The sequence below is a fragment of the Ahaetulla prasina genome, chromosome 4 (assembly GCF_028640845.1).
Source record: "Ahaetulla prasina isolate Xishuangbanna chromosome 4, ASM2864084v1, whole genome shotgun sequence".
Taxonomy (NCBI): Eukaryota; Metazoa; Chordata; class Lepidosauria; order Squamata; family Colubridae; genus Ahaetulla; species Ahaetulla prasina.
In genome coordinates this window covers 149,098,353-149,126,166 of record NC_080542.1, presented here as the reverse complement: position 1 = coordinate 149,126,166, position 27,814 = coordinate 149,098,353, and the positions used below count along the sequence as shown (strand labels likewise).

The 27,814-nt window shown below is 52.1% G+C and overlaps 2 protein-coding genes across 7 annotated transcripts; one reads left to right on the top strand and one right to left on the bottom strand.

The window, feature by feature from the left end:
• LOC131198294 (uncharacterized) lies at positions 1-20,095 on the bottom strand. Its single transcript, XM_058182781.1, has 12 exons — positions 19,963-20,095; positions 18,470-18,868; positions 17,267-17,393; positions 16,456-16,557; positions 16,137-16,250; positions 11,574-12,441; positions 7,599-7,638; positions 5,088-5,471; positions 3,931-4,042; positions 3,515-3,667; positions 2,495-2,608; positions 1-2,412 (listed from the first exon to the last, which is right to left on the bottom strand). The coding sequence occupies exons 1-12, from the start codon at positions 19,984-19,986 to the stop codon at positions 1,505-1,507; spliced, it is 3,345 nt and encodes a 1,114-aa protein (XP_058038764.1). The 5' UTR covers positions 19,987-20,095; the 3' UTR covers positions 1-1,504.
• LOC131197439 (tigger transposable element-derived protein 3-like) lies at positions 20,042-27,769 on the top strand. 6 transcript variants are annotated; one of them, XM_058181515.1, is made up of 3 exons: positions 20,042-20,165; positions 23,220-23,359; positions 24,704-27,769. In XM_058181515.1, the coding sequence occupies exons 2-3, from the start codon at positions 23,308-23,310 to the stop codon at positions 26,674-26,676; spliced, it is 2,025 nt and encodes a 674-aa protein (XP_058037498.1). In that variant the 5' UTR covers positions 20,042-20,165; positions 23,220-23,307; the 3' UTR covers positions 26,677-27,769. The 6 variants fall into 6 exon arrangements, with proteins under 6 accessions (XP_058037498.1, XP_058037497.1, XP_058037493.1 ...); XM_058181514.1 differs by lacking the exon at positions 20,042-20,165 and adding an exon at positions 20,634-20,768; XM_058181510.1 differs by lacking the exon at positions 20,042-20,165 and adding an exon at positions 21,801-22,059.
• The last annotated feature ends 45 nt before the right edge of the window (positions 27,770-27,814 follow it).

The window sequence follows — 27,814 nt, the reverse complement described above, 5'->3', positions numbered from 1 at the left end:
GGTGGGAGGGGAAAGGGGGGGAAGATTACAAATTGATTGATTGCCAATGTACAGGAACAATTGAAGAATTAAATAAGTTGGAATGGTGTAAAGTCGGGGCTGCTCAGCATCTACTCCAGAAGGAAAAGGGTAGGGAGAGAGGAGTAGAGAGAAGGAAGAAAGTAGGTAGGTAGGAAGGTAGGAAAGAAGGGAGGGGGAAGAATGGATAGGAGGAGAAGACGGAGGGGAAGAGGGAGGGTTAGAAAGGGTGGAAGTGAGAAGTGGGAAGGAGGAGAGGAAGTGAGGAGGAGGAAGGATGGGGAAAGTAGAAGAAGGTAGAGAAGGGTAGAAAGGACTAAGGAAGGGAGGGGCGGCTGGGCAGGCCCGATTGAGTACAATTTATGGGAAGAATTAATTGTTGGATAATTGATTGTACTGTACACTGGTTAAATTGTTGAAATTATTATGGAAAATAAAAACTTTAAAAAAAAAACCAATGCCTTGACTTACAAGTTCCATTTAGTGACCGTTCAAAATGTCAACGGTCCTGAGAAAATGCTGACTTAAGACCCATTTTTCACACTTATGATTGTTGCAGCCTTGCTGCATTGAGGTTATCAAAATCCAGACATTTCACAACTGACTTATACTTATGACAGGTTGCAGCATCCCGGGGACACGTTTATGATATGGTAGCGTCCCCACGTAGACGTAATCAAAACTCAGATGTTGGGCAACTGACTCATCTTTATGATGGTCACTGTGTCCCAGGGTCACGTGATCGTCTTTGATGACCTTCCAACCAGCAAAGTCAATGGGGGAAGCCCAATTAGCCTAACAACCATGTTAAGAACTGCAGAGATTCGCTTAAAAACGGTGGCGACAAATGGGGGAACAGCTCACTGAACAAGCATTTGGCTTGGCCACAGAAATGTTGGCCTCGCTTGCGGTTGTACGTTGAGGACTCGACCAGTTTAGGCAGGAGCAATAAAGCAGCTTAACTTGGAATTTAAGGTGTGGTCCTGATTCTTCGCGCCTGACCTTAGGCAAATTAAAGATGGGTGGACTTCAACTCCCAGAATTCCCCATCACCCTCCTCCCACAGAGGAAATCAACCCGGGATGAAAACAGAATTAAAAACTCAACCTCCAGGAACTGAACACAGCATCATTAGAGCCTCCTGTCGAGAGTATCGGCAAGAGAGGGTAAGAATCAGGTTTGGGCTGGTGACCATTTTGACTTTTTTGACCTATTCTGTACCTTGGTCTCAGCAAAGGTCAAGGAATCGGTCATGTAAGAAGAGATTGGTCCAGAATGCGGTAGGGTCTCCTGCTTGAGCATGGAGCTCCCTTCCCACTCGTTAACACCATGCGTCTTGAGCCCCAGATCTGGCCTTCTACCTCCAGTTCTGGGGATCAAGGATGTGACCAATGACAGTCCTGTGCTTGGTTCAAGATGGCTGCCTAAACGCTGCTTCCAAGCCACCAACCCCCATCTGATTCTCCCTCGGAATCTGCTGAACGGTTTATGGTGGATAGGTCTCTTGTCCGAATCCAGGCTCTCCGTCGTCTGCCCGGACCCTGATCCCACCCTGTTGGCCATGCCCATTTGTCCGAGTGGGGTTATCTTCCAGCCACATTGCCTCCCCCTCATGGAGGCGCTGGTGTCCCACCAGATGTTGCTTGCGGGTGAAGCTCTTTGGGCAGAGTGGGCATCGGTATGGCCTCTCGCCTGTGTGCAGCCGCCTGTGTGTGGCGAGATGCTCCTTACGGATGAATGTCTTCCCGCACTCCCCGCAGGCGTATGGCCGCTCCCCGGTGTGGATCATTTGGTGCCGTAAGAAATTTGAGTGGTGGTTGAAAGTCCTGCCGCACTGGCCACAGATGTAGCAGCCAGTTTTTTTGGCGACTGTGTGAGTACGCTCGTGAAGGTGCAGGTTGATTTTCAGCCGGAAAGTCTTCTTGCACTCAGCACAAGTATGCGGCCGATCGCCCGTGTGCCAGAGACGGTGTTTGCTCAGGCTGGCCTGGTGGGGGAACCAGCGCCCACAATCTGGACAGGTATACGCCCTGACCTCTGGCTGGGGAAGTTGTGTGGGACTGTCCCCGCGGTCTGGAGAGACCTGGAGATGGGATTGTTGGTGCAAGGCGCACTGTTCCTCATACAAGAAACTCTTACCACAATCGGGACACACATACGGTGCTTCGCCAGGAAGCACCCCTTCCTGGACGACAATGGTTGTGAAATTTGCAACATCTCTTCCAGACTCAGCCGACTGTTCTAGTGCACTCGTCTGGCTGTCCACCGGCATCAAGCCCTTCTCTGAGGAAGGCGACACGTCATGTTCCGAAGACCCAGGCAAGGGGCTGAACTTACCCAGGTTTCCAGGCTCTGTCTCAACTACGTCAGACGTCGGCAAGAGGACAGAAGATTCTAGGGGAAAGGATCAGAAAACAAAGCATTTGGGAATGCTTTTGGAATTGTCGCCAACAGGAATGGATTCCCTGCAAATTACCTGTTCTGTCTTTTTGGACATCTTCTGCTTCGCCAGAGAATCCTCGATGCTTGCCACTTAAAGGTGCCCCACCTTCCATCGGGGACAATGAATGAGATTTTGAGCTAGCACAATCTGGAGGATGGGGAAGGGAGGGAGAAAGAGAGAGACAGAGAGGAAAGGAGAGGAAAGGAAAAGGGAAAGGAAAGGCATGAAAATTCTCGTTGGTTCAAGGCACCTGGCACTAAAGCCAGACTTATGACCACAATTCAGCCCCACATTTCCCTTGCTAAGCGAGTCTTGCTCCGGTTTACGATTTTTCTTGCCAAAGCTGTTGAGCGGATCGTCAAGTTAGTAACACCGTCGCTAAATGAATCTGGATTTCCCTGTTGACTTTACTTGTCAGAAGGTCGCAAAAGATGATCTCATGACTCCGGGACAGAACGGTCATAAATATGAACCCTTTGCCAAGCATCTGAATCTTGATCACATGACCACAGGGATCTGCAATGGTCATAAGTGTGAAAAATGGCAATAAGTCTCTTTTTTTCAAGGGACTTCAAGATTGTGTCAGTTTTCCTATTTCTGACAAATTTTCAACATGATCCAAATTTAGATTCTTGGCAATTGACTTGAATTTATGACGGTTGCAGTGTCCTGGGGTTGCGTGATCCCTATTGGCGATCTCCTTCTGACGAGCAGAGTCAAGGGAGGAAAGGCCGGTTCACTTAATGACCGTGTTCTAATGGAAGAACTGCCACGACTCATTGAACAACCTGGGAAGGAAAGCTTGTAAAATGGGCGGGGTGGGGTGGGGACTTCTCAGCCATCAGACACGGCAGTCGTTTCTAGGCTAACCGTGGTCGTAAGTTGAAGACTAATTTTTTTTTTTCTCACAGTCACCAAGTTGAGTTTCTGTTCCTTCTGCTCGTTCACCCAACGCTACGTGACAGGTTCAACTTTCCAGGTGGGATGAGACCTAATCCCAATTTATATAGGTCACCTCCGAGACCTGGCCCACCCACCCCTCACCCCCTTTACCCATTGAAACCAAGGACTCCGCAGTCTTCTGGGGCTCCTTTGGACCAGAGTTCGAGTCCTCGCACTCCTGTTCTGAGCAGTAGACCGAGATGTTGCCGAGTTCACTTAATGACCGTGTTCTAATGGAAGAACTGCCACAACTCACTGAACAACCTGGGAAGGAAAACTTGTAAAATGGGCGGGGTGGGGTGGGGACTTCTCAGCCATCAGACACGGCAGTCGTTTCTAGGCTAACCGTGGTCGTAAGTTGAAGACTAATTTTTTCTCTCTCTCAGTCACCAAGTTGAGTTTCTGTTCCTTCTGCTTGTTCACCCAATGCTACGTGATAGGTCCAACTTTCCAGGTGGGACGAGACCTAATCCCAATTTATATAGGTCACCTCCGAGACCTGGCCCACCCACCCTCACCCCCTTTACCCATTGAAACCAAGGACTCCGCAGTCTTCTGGGGCTCCTTTGGACCAGAGTTCGAGTCCTCGCACTCCTGTTCTGAGCAGTAGACCGAGATGTTGCCGAAGTTCACGGGAACCTGAATACGGAAAGCGGAAGATCCCAGATCAGCTGGGGAAGGTGTGGTTCCCCCCCCCAAAAAATGCGCACCACTCCTGGGACCAGACACCCCATATCTAAGCCCACCCCCCTCACACAGACAGGTATTTGTCAGGGAGCTGAATGAAAGCGAGTGAAATATCTCTCTGACTTTGCAAGTCTCCTTGCGTTCGTCCTTTTAATGTGTTCATTTGTTTTTATGATTTTTTTTTAGGATTCAATTGATTTTAATGTTTCAATTGTAAGTTTTAAAAAATTGTGAACAGCTCAGTATTGTTTGCTAAGATAGGCAACTGTAGAAATAGAAATAGATAGATTGAGGGACATGAGATAGATAGATAGATAGATAGATAGATAGATAGATAGATAGATAGATAGATAGATAGATAGATAGATAGATATGTCTTTGGTTATTCGGGTTTTCTCCCGTGTAAAATTAGAAGTGTCTTGCTCCTAGAAGCACGAAGCTGAAGCTTGAAGATGACGAATGAGACTTCATTGAAACTAATTTTACGCGGGAGAAAACCCGAATAACCAAAGACCTACATATAAACACCCGCGAAAACCTCAGAAAACAAAGATAGATAGATAGATAGATAGATAGACAGGCAGGCAGGCAGGCAGGCAGGCAGGCAGGCAGGCAGGCAGACAGACAGACATGGATAGATGATAGACAAGATGGATGGATGGAGGATGGATGGATAGACAGAGAGAGAGAGAGAGAGATGAAAGCTAGCTGGATAGATATAGATAGATATGGATGGATGGATGGATGGATGGATGGATGGGAGATAGAATGGGAGATGAGAGATAGATTAGAGACAGACAGACCACAATTCTGATATGTTGTTCAGGATTCAAGTGAGGACTGAGTTTGAATACTTCCTCGCCCTCAACCCTCACTCCTAGATGCCCTGTTCTGCCCCTGCCACCAACCCCATCAAACCTGGTCTATTTCATTGCTCAAGCCAGGATCAAGCCACAATTACAGGTATCGCCAGATGTCTCCCTCTTGTCCCTCTGACCTGCAGGGTTTCCCCCGCTGTGCCTGGTGGGACATTCAGCACCCAGAGGTTCTGGTTCTTCAACCGCTCCTCCATCTTCTCCACCCGCTGGTGCAGCTGCCCGAAGGCCCGAAGCATCGTCTCCAGCGCCTCCAGGTGGGGCATGAAGTCGGTCACCACCTTCTCTGTCACAGAGAGCTTTTGCTCCGCCAGATCGGCCCGCCGTCGCAGCGTCCGGAGCTGTCCCGTGTGAACATCCACCTTCCTCTCCATCGCCTGCATGGCTGCCAGCAACGTCCAGAAGGAGATTTCGGTCGTTTGGTGGTGGGCCGCCGGTTCGCATCCTGGCTTCGGGGGCATCCAGAAGAGTCCCGGTGGCGGTGGCGGCAGGACAGCTGGGTTCCACTAAGGGCGGAAACGGTCAATAAAGACCACCCAAGCCCTCATCCCCTGCTGAGCATGAGCCTCTACAGCAAATCCTAAGAATTATTTGTTCCACGGCCGTTCGGCACTGAAAAGAGGGAGTCCTCACACTTACGACCATCCTGTTCTCCAAATCGGGGTATGAGGAGTCCTCAACACACAATGGCCCCCCAATTTCTGTGGCTAAGCAAAGAGACTTGTGAAGTGTTCTTTCCCTGTTTTATGACCATTCCCGCCACCGTTGTTCAGTGACTCCTGGCGGTTGTAAAGTCAGTAACATGGATATTGACGAAATACAGCTTCCCCGCCAACGGTTCAGCGAATTGGTCCGGTCTTAAGTGAATCTGGCAGTCGTTAGGTGAATCTGTGTTGCCCCTTTGACATGGCTTGTTGGAGAGTCGCAAAATGGGGATGCAGTGAACCCGGGACACTGCAACCATCATAAATCCAAATTTCGATCATGTGACCATGGATTGCCCCAGTTGTAAGTGGGGAAAAAGTCATAGGACACTTTTGGTAACTTTAAACGGTCACTAAATGAAGTGTTGTAAACCGAGGATTATCTGTATTAGGCAACCAGCATGAATTTATGACCGTTTTGGAGTTCTGGGGTCACTTTTGCAATTTTCCAACAAGCAAAGACAGAAGCAAGCCAGATTCACTTAATGACCACCAGATTCACTTAATGACTGCACTGATTCACTTAACAATCATGGCTAAAAAAAGGTCTTAACTCAGAGGCAACCTGTCTTGTTTAGCCACCAAAATTTTGTTCCCAATTCCAACCACCCACACTGAGCCCAAAATTTACGTTGGTAAGTAAAACATTTCTTAAGTGAGTTTGCTCCATTTTTACAACTATTCTTGCCACCGTTGTTAAGTGAATCATTGCAGTAGTTCAGTCCATGACATGGTCGCAAAGTGAATCTGAATTTACCCATTGACTTTGCTTGTCAGAAGGTCGCCAAAGGGGGTCATGTGACCCCAGGGAGCCTGCAACCATCAGAAATATAAACTGGTTGCCAAGCGGCTGAATTTTGATCACATGGCCATGGGGAGGCGGCAACGGTCGTAAGTGTGAAACACGGTCCTAAGTCTTGTTTTTTCAGTGCTGTTGTAACTTTGAACAGTCGCTAAACAAATTATTGTAAGTCTTCCGCTTACAAACCGCAATTCCTGGTTTAGCAGGAGGGGACAGTGATCCCTAAAGTCCCCACCCAGAAACCATGACAATACCCACTTCCGCTTACAAACCACGAATGCTGGTTTAGCAGCTGTTTAAAAAGAAAAATGGTTCCCGGAGTTGAGAAAGTAACAAACCGGAGTTTGTTTTTGTTTATTTTTTTTTTAAAAAAATGCTTATGTTACTAAGTAGCAAATCCCGAAATCCGAGTTTCCCGTTGACCTGCCAGCAGGGGAAAGAGGGAGGAGAGCTCTTTCTGTTTGCCCTTCCCCCCATCGCCCTCCCAATTTTCGGGGCGGGGGCGCTTTTCTCTTTGGGAGGGCCAAGAGGGGAGGGTGCCAGCGAGTCTCTGAGCGTACGCAGAGCGCCCCAAGGGTTTCGGAGGGTGGGTTCACCCTGGAGTAAGGCAGAGAGAGCGTTGCTGGAGGAACCCTGATCTCTCCAGATCCGGACGAGAACAAGAGACGTTACTGGTGCGCTCCGGAGTGCGAAATACCTGAAAATTCGGTTCCCACGGTGTTTCCATAGCTTTTCCCGGGCTGGGCGGTGGGCTAGGTGGGCTAGGACTAAGCTGGGGCTGCGGAGGGGCGGCGGCGGAGAGGAGGGGGCTCCGGAGGAAGAGGAGGAGCCGCGCACCCGCAGCAGCAACCGGGCGCCCCCCCACCCACCTAGTCCAGACCGCCCACGGTTCGCACCTGGACGGAGTCTGTGGCCGCATCTGGGAGCGCATTTAAGGGCGGGCGGGGGGGGTATCCCAGCTATTAGGGTGGGTGGGCTTGACTGGAAAAGATTTCCCGGTGGGAAGGGGCGGGAGAAATTCCTCCCGAGAGCCTGGCGGGGGCGGGAACATGCGTGGAGAAGGGAGCTCGAATGCGAAGCGAAGCGGAGGTGATTCCCGGGTTGACTTAAGAGCTCCCCCCCCCCACCCGGAGATCAGGAGTCCTGGGGACCCTCCGATCTGCCCCGCTGAGTTTGCGGGGGGACGGGGAGAGGTTACTCGTGACGCTTCGTAACCCCACTAGGGAACATCATCAGTGTTATGAGGGAGGGAGGGTTGCTCTTATTTGTTTTATACACTGGTATAGAAATGCCTTTTGGTCGGTGTTGTTCCCTAGTTGGGCCATGAAACGTCCAGTCCTCCTCTTTCCTATTCTCTTCCTGCTTTTCTCTTTCTCCTTTTCTTCCCCTTCTCCCCATTTCCTCCTCCACGCTCCTCCTCCTCTTGGACTAGATGATCTCTGGAGTCCCCCTTTCGACCTCCATGCAAGCTCAGCCCGAGGACGGTCCAGACAGATGATCCAGCTTTTTCAGCCTCCCAAAAGGCCTTTTTTTTGGGGGGGGGGAGGGTGAGCGTCTGTGGCCAAAGAAGAGAAGCAAGAAAAATCATGGGCCCGAGTTCAAATCCTGACCAAGCAAGCTTTGCCAAAGCCAGCAGCTCTTGGGCTGTGAATGGTGCATCCTTGCCAAATTGGAGCTGCAGGAGAGGGGTCCCAAAGCTGTCTTGGTTTTCTGCTCCCCAAATGTAGTTGTCCTGGGCGAGGGCTCCATATTACTTCTGGCTTGGTTGAAATGTTGATTCAAAGGCTGTTGGACTCATGGCAGGTTTATGGGGAGGGGGCTTGTGCAGAAGGGGAATTAAGGGGGACTTCTGAAAGAATCAAATCAAAGATTGAGCACCTGCCTGGAATACAGGTAGTCCTCAATTTACGACCAGAATGGAACCATTGCTAAGTGAGACAATAGTGAGTTGTGTCCTGTTTTATGACCCATCTTGCCACGGTCATTCAGTTAATCCTGGCCCTTTTTAAGTTCTTTAAGTGAATCTCTGTGATCATTACGTGGTCGTTAAGTGAACCTTGGCCGTTAAGTTAGGAACACGGTTGTTAAGTGAATTGTTGAAATCGTTACATTACTCGTATGGCCGTTAAGTGAATCCACCTCCCCTCCGTGAAGTAAAGGTCGCAAAAGGAGATCGCCTGATCACGGGACCGTCATAAAGACGAGCCAGTTGCCAAGCCTGTGAATTTTGCTCCGGTTACCCAGGGGATGGTACAATCATCGCTAAGAGTGAAAACGGCCGTAAGCCCCCCTTTTTTTCCAATGCTGTCATAACTCTGAACAGTTGCTAAGTGAACTCTTGTAAATTGAGACATATAAATGCAGGCCCAGTGCCCAAATCATATGAACCTGGGGGTTGGAACTTCAGAACTGGGATATAAGTATCTTCTTTTTGAGGAAGGGGGATATCCATTGTAACTTTGAATGCTTGCATAGTGAGGACTGGCTGGGTCCGACACCTTGCCGTTAAAAAGGAGAGAAGATGAAAAAAAATTGGGGGCCTGAGAGCCCCCAGTTTAGTGTTACAGAGGGGAAAAAATTGGAATTAAGAGCTAATCCAACATTTTCTCAAACTGGACAATTTGAAAGTCTGTGGACTTCAATTCCCAGAATTCCCCAGCCAGCATATCCTTGCTACCATGGGAATATGGATGCCCAGGAGGGTCACCAAACCTGAAGAACATGATTCTAATCCTATCTGATATACTAGACTGAAGGATGAGCCCCGATATTTGCAACAATAGGATCTTCCCTTACCTGTCAGATAGGTTGGTTCCCTTCCGGTAAGCTCCTTTTTCTTCCCCAAAAGACCAATCAGAGGGTGGGATTGTTCAGGCTAGAAAAACCACAGACCCTCCCCAATTGGACAGAAATGGAGATATTGCTAGTATTGCTATTTCAGAATTATGACTGCCATAATTCGGAGGCCTGTGTTGTTTGAACATGTCCCAAAATCCGTGCTTCCTGGATTTGAACCTGGTTCCTGCCCAACTACGGTAAACTCAACCCCAGATGCTTTTGGGGGGTCTTCTCTTCCTATCCGGGGGAATCAACTGCGGTCCAACCCACCAGATTTGGGAAAGACACATGGGGAAGTGGATCCCACCTATTGTTACCAGAGGAGTATGTAGAGGCAGTCCTCGAGTTACAACGGTAACGGAAAGCAGCCTATCATGGTTGTAACTCCTGATGTAGTAGATCCAGGCGGATTTTAAAATCTTTTTCTTGAGATCGTGAGGTGAATGGTGTGGTCATTGAGGGACCACGTTGGTTTAAAAACAACCAGGATCATAAGACAATCACTGGCCTCGTTCAGAAAAACCATCATTAAACAAGGTCAGGGGACTTGGAAATTATCATAAACACGGCTCAGGTGCTGAAGGCCCAAATTTGGTCATGTGATCATGGGGGGGGGAGACCATCATGGAAACTTTGGATACAAGTCATAAGTAACTCCCTCAATAGGCCCATTGGAACTTCAGATGGTCACTAAGTGAACGGTTGTAAGTTGAGGTCTATGCAATGGACCACAATGGAGCCCAAAATTTCAGCAGCTAAACAAGGCAGTTGCTCAATGAATTTTGCCCCATTTTTATGACCTTTCTTGCCGGCATTGCTAAGTGAATCACTGCGGTTGTTAAGCTAGTAGCACCGTTGTTGAGTGAATCCAGCTTCCCCATTGACTTGGCGTGTCAGCAGGTCACAAAATGGGGTCGCGTGACCCTGAGACACGGCAACGGTCAAAATAGAAGTCGGTTGCCACTTTTAATCACATGACCTTGGAGAAGCTACAACGGTCGTAAGCGTGAAAAAGATAAGTAATTTTTCAATGCTGTTGCAACAGGTCACTAAATGAACTCTTGCAAGTTGAGGACTACGTATAAGCCGCTAATAGGTCCATCTGAACTTCAAATGGTCGCTAAGTGAGGGGTCCTTAAGTTGAGGGCTATTTGTATAGGATGGGGAGCTTCAGGATAGCTGGTCTGAGACCCGAAATCTCTCACACTCAAGAGCGGTCAAACAACCCAACCCCAAACCCACAGATGACAAGACGTCAGGGAGAGACACATCGAACTGACATGTTTTGCCAAAGAAGGTGATACAAAAACCCAACAACCACCCCCAAAACTGTAGCCACAGATCAAACACTGGACGTCACACAGAAGAAAAGCTGGTTTCTCACAGTTACTTCAGCCGACAATTGATTTCAACAACAGGGCAATTCATAGCTAACTCAACCGATATTTACAGAAATCTTGAAAGAAAAATAACCAACACCACCACAGCGATGGAGGGCAGATCTCTGCAATCCTGGAGTGTGCAAAAATTAGGGAGGCAGGCAACACAAAATCCTGCTGGGACATCATCACACTGTGAAACCACACAATGCAAGAGCTGGGCGTCAAGAGGAGAGCTGCCAGGACCTCTGGCTGAAGTTGTTCTCGTTCGGACACGCACCCTCGGCAAAGAACCAAACACGATTTCAAAAGTAAAACAGAGAAGACGGACAGACACGCCGACTAAGAACAAGGACTTGGGAAATGGGTGCAGGTGGGTGTTTCCAGTTCTGCAGAGGTGTGGGTGGACTGGGACCCCCATCCTGAGTGGGCAGGGTTGAAGGTCAACCAATTTGCTTTTCGCTATGGCCCACCACCATTTGGCCAACCTCTGCAGCGCACTGTGCAATATGGAATACATTGATACATGTAGGGTATATGTCGCAAGGCAGATCGTAGGGCAAGTGGACATGGCAGAGAAATGAGTGGAATATGAGGAGGGGCTGGAGAGAGCAACGGGGTATTTGCGGGCCCTGTCTTAACTCCCCCTCCCAGGCATGCAAGGAGGTGCAGGGTGAGTGGGCTGCATTTGCACATTACTCATTACTCTTGCACAGGAGCAGCACACAGCTTATGTGTTGGCATCCAGCAAGTGGTGCCCAGTGCAGGACGGAGGAGGCAATCAATGCTATTGTGCCCCCAAGAGTACATTATCCCACCACTGCCCCAGTGGGGCACTCCCCAAGGGCTGGCACATCCCTTTCAGCTAGGTGCGAGCAACGCTACGGCTGCTCGGGTTTCAGGCCCATCAGCCCCGCTTGGGTTCCCAGCATCAGGTGGTGCACGGTGGGGTTGCGGGTATGGATTTTCTGGTGGCAGTTCAGCGATTCCTTGTAGCGGAAGTTCTTTCCGCAGGTGGAGCACTGGTAGGGCGTCTCGCCCGTGTGGACGCGCCAGTGTTTCAGCAGATGGTCCCGCCGGATGAAGCTTTTCCCGCATTCAGTGCACTGATACGGACGCTCGCCTGTGTGGATCCGTTGGTGACGCACGGCTTTGGAGAGGTCCCGGAAGTCCTTGCCGCAGTAGGTGCAGGTCAGCGGCCCATCTCCCTTCCCCGCGTGGAGTTTCTGATGAAGGAGCAGGCTGACCTCCAGCTTGAAGCTCTCCTTGCATTGGGTGCATGTGTATGGACGCTCCACCATGTGATTCCCGGGACGTTTCACCGCGCTGGGTTTCGCGGTTGGGCTCCTCTGCGGCTCAGGGCGCTTATGCACTTTGGGACGGGCAGGAGTTGGGGCCCTCTGGATGGCAAAGGGGGTGAGCTTAACCTCCGGGTTTCCTTTAAGCTCTGGCACAAGGTAAGCCCCGCTTCCGCCATGGGTCTTCTGGTGGCTGGCGAAAAGCTGCCTGTCTACAAATCCTTCTCCGCACTCACAACAGATGAAGGGGCCAGTGTGAGCTTCGACTGATGTCACCGAATCCTCTTTCTGTGTCTCAGGCAGTCCCTGCGCGGACCGCTGGAGGGGCTTCTTGGGCAGGGTGACGGAGACAGACTGGCTCTCGCACAGCAGCTCCTCTCCAGGACCCTGGAAAACTTCCGTCCACTTGTGGGGGAAGAGGTTGTCCACATCATCCTCCAACAGCTGAGGAGCACCTGGCAAAAAGAAAGGACAAGGGTGACAGAGGAGGGACGCGCCCAGCAGGCCTGTCTATAGAGATAAGGTCTCCTCTACCTTCTGCACGACCCATACTGCCGTCTCCTGCTCGGATTCTTGTCATACGAACCGAGAGATCGGCCGGGGTGGAGTTCCCCAACTTTTCCAGCCTTGAGGAACGGTGGGGGGAAGAGGGGATGATTCTGCACAAAAGACCGACAAGCAGTGAACACATGCACACCTCCATTTGCCTGCACGGTGTATTCGCACACCCGCCGTTTATGCAAATGGAGAATGTGTGCACATGCTCTCCTGCTGCTCGCACAGGTGGAGATGCGTCAATTTGCGCCTATCACTTCTGTGGCCTGGTTGCAAACATGGCTCCGAGGTTGGGGCCTTCCTTTCTGACCACTTGGTGTGCCCTTCACCCGCACATTTTCCCAGCTGGGACAAGTCACAGAAAAAGGCCATCTTGCCCAGCAAAAGAGTGCTGGGCGAGGACCATCGAACCACCAATTCCAAATCCCTCCTCTCACTAAACTCATTGCCACGCTTGCCCTTCACATTTGTTCAGTTTGTCACGGACCCTGGTGGGGGGGGGGGTGACAGGGAGGGGGAAGCTTGGGGGAAGTGAAACGCCTGCCTCTCAGAGACCCTACGCCAGGGGTGAAATGCTCCCGGTTCAGACCGGCTTGCCTGATCCGGTAGCCATGGCGGTGAGTGGTCTGGAGAACCAGTAGCAAAAATCCCTGGCTTCGTCCCCTGCCCCAGCTGAGCCATGCGATCATCAGAGGTTTGTTTGTTTTTTTCTTTTAAAAGCATTTGTTTGACCTCTGGAGGGCCCGGGATAGGGGTTATTCCTCTACCCTGGTTCTCCTAGATCTCTCAGCAGCTTTTGATACCATCGACCATGGTATCCTGCTGCGACGGTTGGGGAGATTGGGTGTGGGAGGCACCGTGTTTCGGTGGTTCTCGTCCTATCTCTCCGACCGATCGCAGACGGTGTTGGCAGGGGGGCAGAGGACGACCTCGAGGCGCCTCCTTTGTGGGGTGCCACAGGGGTCGGTTCTCTTGCCTCTCCTGTTCAACATCTACATGAAGCCGCTGGGTGAGGTCATCAGTGGTTTTGGGGTGAGTTATCAGCTGTACGCGGATGACACCCAGCTGTACATTTCCACCCCTGACCACCCCAATGAAGCTGTCGAAGTGTTGTCTCGGTGTTTGGAGGCTGTGCGGGTCTGGATGGGGAGAAACAGGCTCAAGGTCAACCCCTCCAAGACTGAGTGGCTGTGGATGCCGGCATCCCGGTAAAGCCAGCTGCAAACGCGGCTGACTGTTGGGGGCGAATCATTGGCCCCAATGGAGAGGGTGTGCAATCTGGGTGTTCTCCTGGATGGACGGTTGTCTTTTGAAGATCACGTGGCGACCATCTCCAGGAGAGCTTTTTACCAGGTTCGCCTGGTCCGCCAGTTGCGCCCCTTTCTAGTCCGGGATGCCTTATGCACGGTCACTCACGCCCTCGTCACTTCTCACCTGGACTACTGCAATGCTCTCTACATAGGGCTCCCCTTGAGGTGCACCCGGAGGCTTAAGTTGGTCCAGAATGCAGCCGCGCGGGTGATAGAGGGAGCCACGAGTGGCTCCCATATAACACCAATCCTGCGCAGGCTGCACTGGCTACCTGTGGTCTTCCGGGTGCACTTCAAGGTGCTGGTTACCACCTTTAAATCGCTCCATGGCATAGGACCGGGATATCTTCAGGACCACCTTCTGTTACCATGTCTCCCACTGACCAGTACGCTCCCATAGAAAGGGTCTCCTCAGGGTGCCGTCAGCCAAACAGTGTCGGCTGGCGACCCCCAGGGGGAGAGCCTTCTTGGTGGGGGCTCCTACCCTCTGGAACGAGCTTCCCCCAGGACTTCGACAGCTTCCTGACCTCCGGACTTTTCGCCACGAGCTGAAGACATATCTATTCTTCCGAGCAGGACTGGCTTAATAGGGGTTTTTAATTCGATTTTAAATGGGGTTTATTTTATATTATACATTTTATACCTAAATTTAGGCCATATTGAATAAGTTTTTTAAATAGTTTAAATAGTTTTTTTTATTTTATCTGGCTGTTCACTGCCCTGAGTCCTTCGGGAGAAGGGCGGTATAAAAATTAAATTATTATTATTATTATTATTATTATTATTATTATTATTATTATTATTATTATTATTATTATTATTATTATTATTATTTGTTCTTCAGCCAAAAAAATGCTTTTAAAAGTTAAAAAAAGCCTTTGATGATTGAGCGGCTCACCTGGGATCATCAGAACCCTTTCAAACACTTTTTTTAACAACCTCTTCAGCCGAGGAGGTTGTTAAAAAAAAAAGCTTTTAAAAGGCTCCTTTGGAGATCCCAGCTGAGTTGCCTGATTGCCAGAACCTTTAAAAAGCATATTTTCTATAAGCTCTTCCACCAAAGATGTTGTTAAAAAAATCCTTTTAAGAGGTTCTGGCAATCAGGCAATTTCAGCTGGGAAGTTTTAAAAGCTTTTTTTCCTCTGGTGATCCGAGCTGAGTTGCCTGATCATCATAGGCTTTTAAAATAATTTTTTTACAACAGCCCCCACCCACGCCCACCTAATCGCCCGGTCCCCACTTGCCTAATTGCTGTTTCTTTCGGGCTCGTAAAGCTTTGCTTCGGTTGCTGCAATCAATTGCATCAGCTAGCAACTGAATCTGCCTGCCTGCAATCCATCTCATCAGTGAGCAACTCAATCTGCTTGCCTCCAACTGGTTAAGAAACTGGGGGGGGAGCTTTAAAAAATAGTTAATTGGGTTTTTTAAGAAGTTTTTTTTTTTAGACAACAATTTAAAGTTAAAGAAGTTTTAAATTTAGCTGCTATTATCTAAAAAATATAAATTAAATAAAATAAAATAATAAAACAGAATATTTGTGCAGCTTTCTGAGATTTGGTGAGTTTCTGTACTGTTTCACTTTAACTACACAAACACACAAAATCTCACAAAGCTGTATGTGGTGTTTTGTGTGTGTGTGTGTGTGTGTGAGTGAGTGAGTCAGTTGTGTCGTGTTGTGTGTGTGTAAAGTGTGAAAGCTGGTTTTTGGTACCTCTTATTGTTTTGTGTACTTTGTTTATTATTTTTATTATTTATTGTTATTGGCCACGCCCACCCGGTCACCTGACCACCAAGCCACGCCCGCCAATTACGCCACGCCCACAGGACCGGTAGGGAAAATTTTTAGATTTCACCCCTGCCTTGCACACTGTTTTGGATGATGGGACCAGCTATGGGAAGTATCTGGGGGGGGGGGGAAGTTATGCCTAGGGATTTGGCCCGTGAACCTCAATTCTGTCTTTCCTTTATTGCATTTCACTTGACCTTTAGTAAACTAGACCTTTGTCAAGAAACGGAGTCGAGGATCGTTCTTGCTTAAAGGTTCAGGTTGAGGCAGCACTGAGACTCATGGGTACCTCTCGGACTAACCTCCTTGAGCGGTCCCACCTTCTTCTCGCTACGTCCTTGTAGCTTCACAAGCAAACTACCCCCGTGGAAAATTAGGAGCCGGGGCCGATCTGGCCTTCCTGATTCCCGAAGACAGCCGGACACCACCCTTCCCTGGGAATGTTTCAAGTGGTTTTCCAAATGTTTAACTGGTCACTTGCTCCTCCTTCCTTTCTTACCCATGGTGCACTCCCCAGGGATTTCTCTGTCCTCTAAGGCCCCCATGCTTTTGACGAGAGACAGATCTTCTTCCTCAATCCAGGAACTCCCACGGAGAGCAGAAATTGGTGATCCTGTTCCAGGGAGAAAAGAGGAGGGTCGTCATCCCCAGATCCCCCTATTCCAAAGAGGAGGCACACTTTCCGCCACCTCCCCTCTCCGTGTTCCAATAGCTAAATCCGTGTTTTACAAACTCGGAGAATGCAAAGTGGGTGGACTTCCACTCCCGGAATTCCCAGCCGGCATGCCTGAAGAGTGGTGTGAAGTGGCCTCACCCACCTGACCGGTTCCCCAATCGGGACTCTTCCCTGCTGTCGGTCTGCTCCGAAACCTCTCCTTGCTCAATCCGGGCGAGGAGTTCCGGTTTGGAGACGGCCGTATCTGCGGAGGAAATGACAGTTCAGATAGTCCTGGACTTACCACCATTCGTTTAGTGGCCATTCATAGTGACATCACTGAAGAAAATGACCTATGCCCATTTTCCACACTTACGACCCTCGTAGCATCCCCATGATCACGTGATCAAAAATTTGAATGCTTGGCAAACTGACTCGTATTTATGACGGTCGCAGTGTCCCAGGGTCACGTGATCCCCTTTGGCGACCTTCTGACAGGCATAATCAACGGGGAAGCCAGATTCACTTAAATCACTTAATGACGCTGTTACTAACTTAACAACTGCAACTTAACAATTCACTTAAACACGGTGGCAATTGTAAAATCGGGACAAAATTCACTGAATAACCGTCTTACTTAGCAAAGAAAATTTTGGGCAGAATTGGGTTCGTACGTTGAGGACTAACTGTCTACGGGACAACTCGCTTTGGGTGCAGAAGACATCAGAATGGGGAATGGAGGTCTACGGCACCCCAAGATGGAGCCTTCGTTCGCTGGACGCAGCCCGGACACCCTTGGCCCCTTTCCGGGTAAAGATACACAACCATCCTATGATGGGAGAACGCAGCCACAGCACCACCGAGCCGCTACAGATCCATGCTCCGATTTGCATGCAGCCGCCTGGCAAGTTTGTCTCGGAGAGTCGCGCAGCTGATCACTACGGGCCCGGTCCTGATGACCAGCTCGCTCTTACCGACGGACACCACTGCCTGGTAGTTGTGCATCATGATGTGGCGGTACAGGTCCTTCTGGCTTTCGCTGAGGCCCCTCCACTCTTGCTCCGAGAAACTGCAGGCGGCGTCATCGAACAGCAACGGGACCTGCAACAAGGCAAGCACGCGGGGTCATCAACAATCGTGATCAGAGTTCAGCAGTGTTTGCGGCTTTGCGGCGGGGAGGAGAAAGGAGATGGTTCTACGCGAGTGGCCGACAAACGTGCACACAGCTCATTTGCACAAGCAGAGTGCACGCACACCAACTGCTCACTTAAATGGAATGGGCAAGCGCTCACCTGTTTCTCATGCAACCAAGGCTGCGAGGGCGTGCCTGTGTGGTCTCCAGACATTTCTGCAGCTCGATTGCAAACCGTTTGCAGCCCACAGGTTGTGGACCCCTGATTTAGAGGAGGGGATAGCAGGGAAAGTCATCAAATTTGCAGACGACACCAAGCGGGCAGGAATAGCCAAACCTCCAGAAGATAGGCTCAAGAGCCAAAAAGATATTGAGGGACTTGAACCCAGGGCCCTATCCAACAAATGGAATTCAGCGATGAGAAAAGTAAAGTTTTACATTTTGGCAAGAAGCAGCTACACATGAGTTGAAACCTGAATCAACAGTAGTAACTGCCAGAGGGATCAGTTCAATATCAGTCAGCGTTGTCCAGCAGCTCAAGTCCTCCCTTCTTAAAGCATGCCGGCTGGGGAATTCTGGGAGCTGAAGTCCACCTAGGGGTGAAGCTCATTTACCTTCCCTACCGGTTGACAAAGGTGTGTGCGCTGCATGTGCAGAGGCTTAAAATGTCAAAAAAAAGTGACATCGTGACGTCCGCACGGGTGGGCGGAGCCTCCCACAGCGGCCGGTTCATCCGAGCTGGATAGAATCGGCTGAATTTCACCCCTGAGTCCCCCCCCCTCTTAAAGCATGCTGGCTGTGGAATTCTCAGACTTGACGTTCACTCCTCCTAAATTTGCCCAGGTTGCCAAGACAAACTCTATTAAACACTCATGTTGGCTTCATTTGCATAACATCCTAAACTCCCGTCAAGGGCGCCACCCTGCCAGCACGGCAAAAAAAAAATAAAAAAATACCGGCAGTGGCTGACCAGCAGCTCCCATCGTTCCCTGACCAATCGTCAGGCTCCCTAACCTCGCAGGACTCAAACCCCTCCACCCTTCACCTTAGGGGCCTCCCCCTTGGCGCCTGGCGGGAAACGTAGGATCCAGAAGTTACGGTTCTTCAGGAGGTTCTCCATGTTCTCCAGGCGCCGCTGGAGCTGCCCGTATTCCTGGATCAGGGTGCCCAATGCGGCCCACTTGCTCTCCAGCTGGTTGCCGAACTCCACCGCCGTCTTCTCGCAGCCGTCCAGTTTGGTCTCGGCCATGCCCATCCGGCCTTCCAGGCTCATGAGCTGGGCGGCGTAGGCATCCACTTTGCTCTCCACAGCTTGGATTTCCGCCACCACCGTCAGGGAGAGTTCGGCTGTCTCGGGGATGACGTCCGCCGTGGAGTTTTGCTCGGGGAGGTTGAGGGGCTGTGCCGTTGCCGGATGGTGGGAGTCCATGTCCCACTGAAGGCCCTGTTGGCAAACCGGTGGGGGTCACCAACTCAGAAAGGATACAGCCAGTCCCCGAATTACAATCTGTTCATTTAGTGACCATTTGAAGTTTATTTATCCCTTTCTTGTATTTTGATCCCAGACGGTGAACATCCTGAATAATCCTTCCTCTGCTACTTTTCCCCATAACAACAACCCTGTGAGGTATGTTAGGTGGGACTAGAACACAGTCTCCTGATGATTGGCCCAAAGTCACCCAGCTGCCTTTCATGCCTAAAGCGGACCTAGAACTCCCAGTCTCCCTGCTTCTAGCCCCTCCACTAAACAGCCTCTCAATTGCAAGGGATGCAAAAGCCAGACTTTTCCAGCAAAAACAGAAATTTTGAACCACCCGCAATCCACTTCTGGCACCACGTTCGAATTCCATCCTTGGAGATGAGTGGGTTATCTTCTTGGGGAGCCCCTGGACCCCATCTCCTGCCCAGTCCAGCCACCAAACCCAATCCCAAGCTGGAAGAAGGCAGAGCTTTCGGGACCACCACCCCCTATCACCATCATTGGGCAGGTGGAAAGGGCACCACGAGGAGATCGCTTCCCATAAGCTGAGCAATGCAAGGGGGCAATCCAAGCTCGGGAGGGGTCCAGATACCCCTAGGCCAGCCACCAAAGCCAAGGTCCAAGCTTGGACACAGCATTTCCCACCGCCCATCACCACCAATGGGCAGGTGGAAAGGGCACCAGGAGGCGATCCCCACCCAGCAAGGGGGCAATCCAAGCTCGGGAGGCATGGACCCTCCCTCAGATCCAAACCCGGAGGTGGGAAGACCCCGGAGGAGCCCCCCTCCCATCCCCACCACCCATGGGCAGGTGGAAAGGGCACCACGAGGAGGTCCCCACCCAGCAAATATGCCTCCATCCAAGCTCGGGAGGAGTCCGGACTCCCAAACCCACCCAGGATGGGAGAGTCATCCCCCTCCCGGCTAGAAGACCCCGTCCCCTCCCTTGGGGTGGGAGGGGGGGTCAGATCTCCCCCCCCGCGCGCAAAAGGGAGTCCTCCTCCCCCCTCCAGCCCCGCCCGGACTGCGGCAAGCCCCCCCCTCCGCCTCCCCGCTGACCTGGGCGGGGCTCCACTCGGCCATGGCCCTGCGGCAACGGTCAGCAAGCGAGGCGACGGGGGACGGGGCGAGGCGCGGAAAGGAGCGACCGGGGCGAGCGGGGCTGCGGCTGGGCGATCGGGGCGCCGGTCCGGTCCAGGAAGCCGCGGGCGCCGCAGGAGCAGCGGCGCCGCTTTCCCTGCAGCGACACCCGACGGCCGGAGGTCGCCACTGCAGCCTCGCCGAGGCGCTGCGCTGCGCTGGCTCAGGCGGGAGGGGGGAGAGGACTGGGGGGGGGCGACTCCGCTCCCCGCTTTTGGGGGTCTCCGCTTCTGAATCTCTACTCTGGGGGTCATCACTTTTGGAGGCTTTTTTTGGGGATACTCACTTCTGAGTCTCTCCTTTTGGGGTCCCCATTTTTGGGTCTCCCCTTTTGGGGCACCCACGTTTAGGAGGAGGGAGGGGGGGAGGGAGGGAGGGGGCCTTCCTCCCCTCCCCTCTTTTCCCCTCCCCTCCCCGCCACATCTCCATTCGAGACTCAGCCCCTTCCCAGCCCCCGCGGGAGAACCGTTCCGTTGCGTCGGTTGCAGCTGTGGGAGACTCAACGGCGCCCCTAACGGCCAAATCAGCAGCTGCACGCAGGGTGGATTTGGGGGCTGAATTGTCTCCCTTTCGGACCCCTCCCAGGTTGGAAAAGGGGGAGCGGAGCAAAGGGGGGGGTAAGGGGGAGGCACCCCTCCCACTGTGGGTCCCCAAAGGGACCGGATCAGACCCCCACAGGATTTGGGGAAGCAGCTTATCTGGCTCCCCCCACCCCAGTTTGAAAGGTGAGTATGAGGAGGGGGTCTTCCGGTCCTGCCAAAGCTTTCCTCCACCGCAGAGAGACCCCCGCCCCCGCCCGCTCCCTTTCCCCATTTCCCCTGCTTTGTAATTTTATGAGGGGTGGGCTTCAGCTTAAAGCATGTTGATGTGGCAGTTCTGGGAGTTGAAGCCCACCCCTCTTAAAGCATTCCAGCAGAAGGATGCTGGGAGTTGTAGTCCACCCCTTGTGAAGCATCCCGGCCAGGGGGTTCTGGGAGTTGTAGTCCACCCCTCCTAAAGCATTCCAGCTGGGGGATTCTGGGAGTTGTAGTCCACCCCTCCTAAAGCATTCCAGCTGGGGGATTCTGGGAGTTGTAGTCCACCCCTCCTAAAGCATCCCACCCAGGGGGTTCTGGGAGTTGTAGTCCACCCCTCCTAAAGCATTCCAGCTGGGGGATTCTGGGAGTTGTAGTCCACCCCTCATGAAGCATTCTGCCCAGGGGATTCTGGGAGTTGTAGTCCACCCCTTGTGAAGCATCCCGGCCAGGGGATTCTGGGAGTTGTAGTCCACCCCTCCTAAAGCATTCCAGCCGGGGGATTCTGGGAATTGTAGTCCACCCTTTGTGAAGCATTCCACTTGGGGGATTCTGGGAGTTGTAGTCCACCCCTCATGAAGCATCCCGGCCAGGGGATTCTGGGAGTTGTAGTCCACCCCTTGTGAAGCATCCCGGCCAGGGGATTCTGGGAGTTGTAGTCTCCATTAAACTTCAACCCCTTTCTTTCTCTCTTTCCATCCTCGGTGCTTCAGCCTCCAAGCAAGCCCACCCACCCCCATTTCCAGGAAAACAGCCAGGAGGGGCTCTCCCCCCTCCCACCCACCCAGGCACTGCCGGTTCCTGAATGAACCATTGTTTGCCTGCCCCGCCTCTCGGCGGGCACCCCATCCAATCCCTGGCAGGGAGAGATGCTCGGGAGGCAGGCAGGACCAATCGGTGGTGGGAATGTAGCCTGGCAGAGGCTGGGCAGGGCGAGGGGAGGGGAGGGGAGGGGTCCCGGGGGCAGGCCTCCCCATGGCCTGTCTGCCCTGATCTTCCGGCGGGCGACCGAGGCAGGCCAGAGCCGGGACTTCTTTGGGGCCTCCCTGCCCGCCAGGTGATGCTCGGCTTCCAGCCTCCTTTCCCCACCTTCATCCCTCCTTCATCCTCCGTTACCCTGAGCAACCGGCTGGAGAGGGGGTGGGGAACCAGGCCAGGCCAGGCAGAGCCAGCTACCACCAAACCCCTCGTCCCCAGCCGCACAGACTTGGTCGAAGCTCAGGTGAGGTCGCATCGCATCCACCTGGGGAAACATCAGGGATATATGGAACTGGGCGCCGGGTTGGGGAGAAGAATGGAGCATGTGCAAAGTGCCTTCCTGCTCCCACCCCCATTCCGGCATCCAGCCCAGGGATGGGGAGGGCTAAGTGGAAGGATTTGGCTCTGGAAATTGGGGGGTGCTCCAACAATGGAGGTTTTTCAGAAGGGATCGGACAGCTGTCTGTCTGGAAACGGTAAGAGGGTCTCCTGCTTGAGCAGAGGGGTGGACTAAGACCTCTAAAGACCCCTTCCGACTCTGTTCTTCTGGACGTGGAAGGGAGCTTCTGGGAGGGCCAAGCTACTGTGCCCATCGTCCCCAGCCAGTCCAGTGGGATGAGTGGAATTTAAGTCCTGCCTCCTGCACCAACAATGTCTGCTAACTTAAATTCCCCTGCTGGCGTGCTTTAAGAGGGCAGGACTCCAACGCCCAGAATTCCCCAGCCAGAAAGATTTAAAAGGGAAGGACTTCAACTCCCAGAATTCCATGCTCATCTGGAAAATCTGGAAGTAGTCTTAAAAGTTGCTAAGATTTTTCCTCGTGGGTTTCCCCTGAACTTTGAATGGTCACTAAACGAATAAGTATAAGCTGAGGACTACATATGTAATTTTTTTTTTACATTTCTATTATTTGTGCGTCACCCAGAGTTGTGCAATGAGGCAGTGGGGTCCCTCAACATGACCAACCAACAAATACAGGCACTCCTGGACTTATGACCGTTTTTCACCTTTGTGACCGTTGCAGAATCCCCACAATCACCTGATTCAAAATTCAGACTCTTGGGAACCGACTCGTAGTTATGATGGTCGCGGCCTTCCGGGGCGGGAGGGGTCACATGGTCCACTTTTGCGACCTTCTGACCAGCAAAGTTGACGGGGAAGCCGGATTTCCTTCCCCACCGTGTTACCTGCTAAACAGCTGCAGCGATTCGCTTAACAAAGATGGTTGCAAAACGAGACATGAAACGAATGCCTCGCCGAATGACCGAAACTGTGGGCCACAATGGCAGTCATAAGGCGAGGACCACTGGTAGAGAGACATTTGGGGATACAACCGGTGTGACTTGTCCCTTCTGCCGATATGTGGGACCAAGGATGAGGGTGTCCTCCTTTGGTTCCTCGCAGATCCGTCCGGCTTCTGAAGCATCCCGGCATCCTGGCTGAGGACCCTGCCATAGAAGATCTTGGCGATACCTCCGAGGAGGCAGCGAGAATGATGAAGGAGATGGAACGGGACCCGGAGAACTGCGGCTACCAAGGAGTTGGTGGGTCTCCGAGCTGATTTGACTCTTCAAATGTCTTTTTCTTTTGTCACTTTGCAGCAATTGTTCAGACACAGACCATGGCCTGTTCGAAAAGCTATGCGCTGGGTGGAGAAACGTGGCTTAACTTGGAGAGAAGAGAGGGTTTGCAGCTCGGGGTTGAACCATAGGGCTCTCTGAGCTTGGTGGTTTTCTTGCAGCCATTTCGTAACCCAGCTAGGGAACATCATCAGTGCTAAAAGGAAAGGGGCTTGTGGAGAGGAGGAGGAATGTGGGATCATTGGTGCTCTCTGAGATTGGTGGTGTTATTGCAGATTTTTGATAACCCAACTACGGTAGGTAACATCATCAGTGTTAGAAGTGAGGGGGGTTTGTGGAGAGAGGAGGAGGAGGAGGAGGAAGGACTGTGAGCTCTCTGAGCTTGTTGGCTTCTTTGTAGACATTTCGTGACCCAACTAGGCCTTGTGGGGGGTGGGGTTTCTCTCTGAGCTTGGTGGGTTTCTTGCGGATGTCTCGTGACCTAACTAGGGAGCTTCATCAGTGCTAGAAGGAAGGCGGTTTGCATAGAGGAGAAGGAAAGAATGGGAGGGGGAGGAGGAATGTGGGCTCCTCGGTGCTCTCTGGGCTTGTGACCCAACTAGAGAATGTCATCGGTGCTGGAAGGGAGGGGGGCTTGCAAGGAGTAGGGGAAAGAGAAAAAAAAGGATGGAGGAAAGGAAAGGAAAGATGTGGAGTGGAGGAGGAGGGGGAGGAGGAGGAAGGACTGTGAGATCCTTGGTAGTCTCTGAGCATGTGGATTTCTTATGGATGTTTCATGACCCAACTAGGGAGCTTCCTCAGTGCTAGAAGGAATGTAGGCATGTGGAGAGGAGGAGGAGGAGGAGGAGGAGGAGGAGGAGGAGGAGGAGGAGGAGGAGGAGTGGGACTGGAGAGTTCCTTGAGGCTCTCTTGGTGGGTTTCTTACAACTAGGTAACATCAGTGCTAGAAGGGAGGGTGGCTTGCAGAGGAAGGAATAGAGGGAGGAGGAAGAAGAGAGGGAAGGAGGTAGAGAGGCGACTGTGGGGGTCCTTGTGCTCTCTGAGCTGAGTGGTCGTCTTGCCGACATTTCATGACCCAACTAGGAAAGATCAACAGTGTTCAAAGGGGAGGGGCAGTTGGAGAGGAGGAGGAGGAAGGGAGGGGAGGGGAGGGAGAGGGAGGGTAACTATGAGATCCCTGTGCTCTCTGAGCTTGATAGTTTCCTTGTAGACGTTTCATGACCAAACTAGGTAATATCATCAGGCTCTGCACCTCACCAACTCTCAGAAGGACAGGAAATTCACCCTCTTCTTCTTTTCCTTCCCCAGAAGAGAGCTGGCAGCCAAAAATCATTAAGCAGGAAGAGGAGGAAGATGATGGGTTGGAGATGCATCTTAACCAGTTGGAGGCTGCCGCCGTCGTGCAATGTGCCACCAACGGACTCCACCAGGTTGCGCAAAAACCAAGCAGCCCCGAGCCCATTCTGTTGGGTTCCGGGGCCACCAACGAGGAGATCCTATTGGTCGACTATCAAGTGAGTCCTTTAGTTCGGGGGTGCAGACCCCAGCTGGGGGAGCTGCCCCACTGGTGCCTGGAATGCGGCAAAAGTTTCAGTCTGAAATCTGAGCTGGAAATTCACCAGTCCAAGCATGCCGGGCAGAATTCCTTCATCTGCGGTGACTGCGGGCGGAGCTTCATGGAGCACATGGCGCTGTCAGGGCAGGGCGCTTGTGCCGCAGGGCACCCCTTCAGCCCTTCCGTGAGCCGGAGAAAGGGACCGTCCCTGCCCGGTGAAGCCGGGGTTCAACGCAAGGAGCGCAAAGAACTGTCTCTGCAGGAGAAAGTCCGTGTACTGGAGATGCTCGAAGGGCCCAAGGTCTCTCAGAGTGAACTGGCCAAGCGATTCGGGGTATCCCAGCCCCAGATTTGCCGTATCATCAAGAACAAAGAACGTATTCTGGCTGAATGGGGGAAAAACGCCAATCCAGGTCGCAAACGGAAGCTGGAAGACAAAGGTCCAGCTGGCGGCGACCGAGCATTCTTGCAGTGGTTCGAACGCAGCTGCGGACACCCATTCTCTGCCGAGGGGAAACTTTGGCAAGAGAAAGTCACCTTCGGAGGTGGGGAACCAGGCTTGGAAACCACCCTCCAGTGGCCAAACAGCTCCCTGGCCAAGCCAAAAACTGGCCCCAGGAGGTCCCTCCCGGAGAAATGGAGCCGGGAACTTCTGGAGGAGGAAGACGATGAAGACGACAATCGCTGGGAAAGTACGACGCTGCCCTGTATCCTCAGCCACTATGACCTTCCCAATGTCTACGCTTGTGGAGAGACGGGGATGCTCTTTAGAGCGACCCCCGAAGATCTGGTGGCCCGGAGAGGCGGCGAAGCCCAGGACCAGCTGACCATCTTGCTCTGTGCCAACATGGATGGCTCGGATAAAAAAGATGTGTTAATTGTGGGCAAGGCTGCGCGGCCATTTGGTGACCTTCAGGGATTGTCTTCTGCAACCTACAAGATGAACAGTAGGGCCTGGATGACTCCCACCATCTTTTCTGAGTGGCTTCAGAAGTTCAACGAGGAGATGAAACAGCAGGAGAGGCGGGTGGCGCTCTTCGTCACACAGTGCGGCGTCCATCCCTACGCCGAGCTCTCCAACGTCCAGATGGTCTTCATGCCTCCTCACCTCGCCTGGCTGCCTCCCCTGGAGCAAGGGGTTATCCAGAATTTTAAGTGCCACTACCGGAGAAGGATGTTGACCCATCTCTTGGTCAAGGACCACGGCAAAGTCTCCAGCCCCACCAGCAAACTCTCCAGGTTCCTCACCCTTCTGGATGCTGTCCACCTGTTGGTCCAAGCGTGGTCGGAGGTGTGTCCTCAAACCATAGCAAACTCTTTCAAAGCGGCGGGCTTCAGCGCAAATCCCCGCCTGCTGACCCCTCCGTTAGAAGTAGTCCAAGCATTGGGCTGCAAGGATCAAGACCAGTTTGAACAGTACGTGTTGATGGATGAAGGGTTGGAATGTTTTGGAGACCAGGAGAGTATAGACCCAACAAAGGAGGTCCCTCAACCCCAAGAACCCATCTCAGTGAGAGCAGAAGAAGAGGAGAAGGAGGAACCAGCCCTCTTCTCCTGTCCCTCCAAGGCCGAAGTCGTGGACAGCTTGGCGAAGCTGCGGCGCTACCTGGAGTGCCATTCGGTGTCACCCAACACCTTCCAGACGTTCTACCAGCTGGAGGACCTGATCCACGCCCTGGCTCTTTCCGACATGCAGTTGGTCAGAGCCAAACCTTGCCAAGACTGACCCCAACATAGACCTTGAACGGACGGAGCACTCCGGATCCTGAAACGGGTGTCCAGAAATCCACCAAGGTGTGCTTTTGGGGCTTCTGGACACCCTGTAAAGTCTCCAAGTAGTTTTTGGCATGTAGTATCGAGTGAGATGCTGCCATTTTCTTCCTGAGGAAACTGCAGAGTAGCAGGTTTCTAGAGAGAAATGAGGGGAGGAAAAATTATTTCTGGACGTAACTGCCCACCCACCTTCTTGCAGAGAATCTGGGGAGGGGATGGTGGACAGCAGGGGTCTTCCACTTGACCCGTCCTGGCTTCTGTTTACACACTAAGGGAGAGTTTGTTCTGTGTATCCAGTTGTGGTTTCTAGAGCATGATTCAGCCTAGGTACCCCTCCCCAATAGTGGTTAACAGCAGGTTTGCAAATGTAGAAATTTGTGGATAACAGAAAGATCTGGGGATTCCGAGGGGAGGGGCCAAACCATGCCACACCCCCACATGCACACGATAGGAGTCAGTCCCCTGCATCGGATGCAAAGGAGAGCCTCTGCACCCCTCATACGAAGGGCCTCTTCCTGACTTGTATGGGACACCATGAGACCCTCGGCCTGTACAGGCGACAAACCCCTGTGGAGAAGGAGTATCACGATCGCTGATGTTGGGAGGACTTAAGGCTCACCAGTTGGGGAAAGGGGATGTGAGGGGTCACGGGGCCCGAATGGAAGTTCTTCTTCTGAGGTCCTTAGGACGCCACAGCAAATCGGGGTGACGGAGGTTGCTTCATGCCAGGACAGCAACAACCGAAGCTGACCCACTTCTCTGGGGGTCATTACCTTGGAGTGATGTTCCATTTCAAGCCCTGCTTGGCCACCAACAGTGGAACAGACCACCCCACGAAAGAGGAGAAGACGGCTGGATGAAACCCAGAAGCTACATTAGGGCAACAGCGGTGCTGAGAGGGAAAAGCTTTGGAGTTTCCCAGAATTCCCCTCCTTTTGAAGAATAAGAGGGAGGGGTGCGGATGCTCAGTCTGGGCGTCTGAAGGGCTCTGACTTTACAGATGGAAATGGTTTTCTGACCAGATGCCAATAAAGTGTTGAAAGGCTGATTTCCGTAGTGGATGTGTATGTACATTGGTGTGTTGCTTTGCA

Coding starts and splice junctions, on each gene's coding strand:
- LOC131198294 (XM_058182781.1), bottom strand. CDS start 19,986: ATGGCCGAGTGGAGCCCCGCCCAG. Junction 4,043..5,087: donor CAGCGGGGGAAACCCTGCAG/GTCAGAGGGACA, acceptor TTCCGTATTCAG/GTTCCCGTGAACTTCGGCAA. Junction 3,668..3,930: donor GGAGTCCTTGGTTTCAATGG/GTAAAGGGGGTG, acceptor TTTCCTTCCCAG/GTTGTTCAGTGAGTTGTGGC.
- LOC131197439 (XM_058181515.1), top strand. CDS start 23,308: ATGATGAAGGAGATGGAACGGGACCCGGAGAACTGCGGCTACCAAGGA. Junction 23,360..24,703: donor CTGCGGCTACCAAGGAGTTG/GTGGGTCTCCGA, acceptor TTCCTTCCCCAG/AAGAGAGCTGGCAGCCAAAA.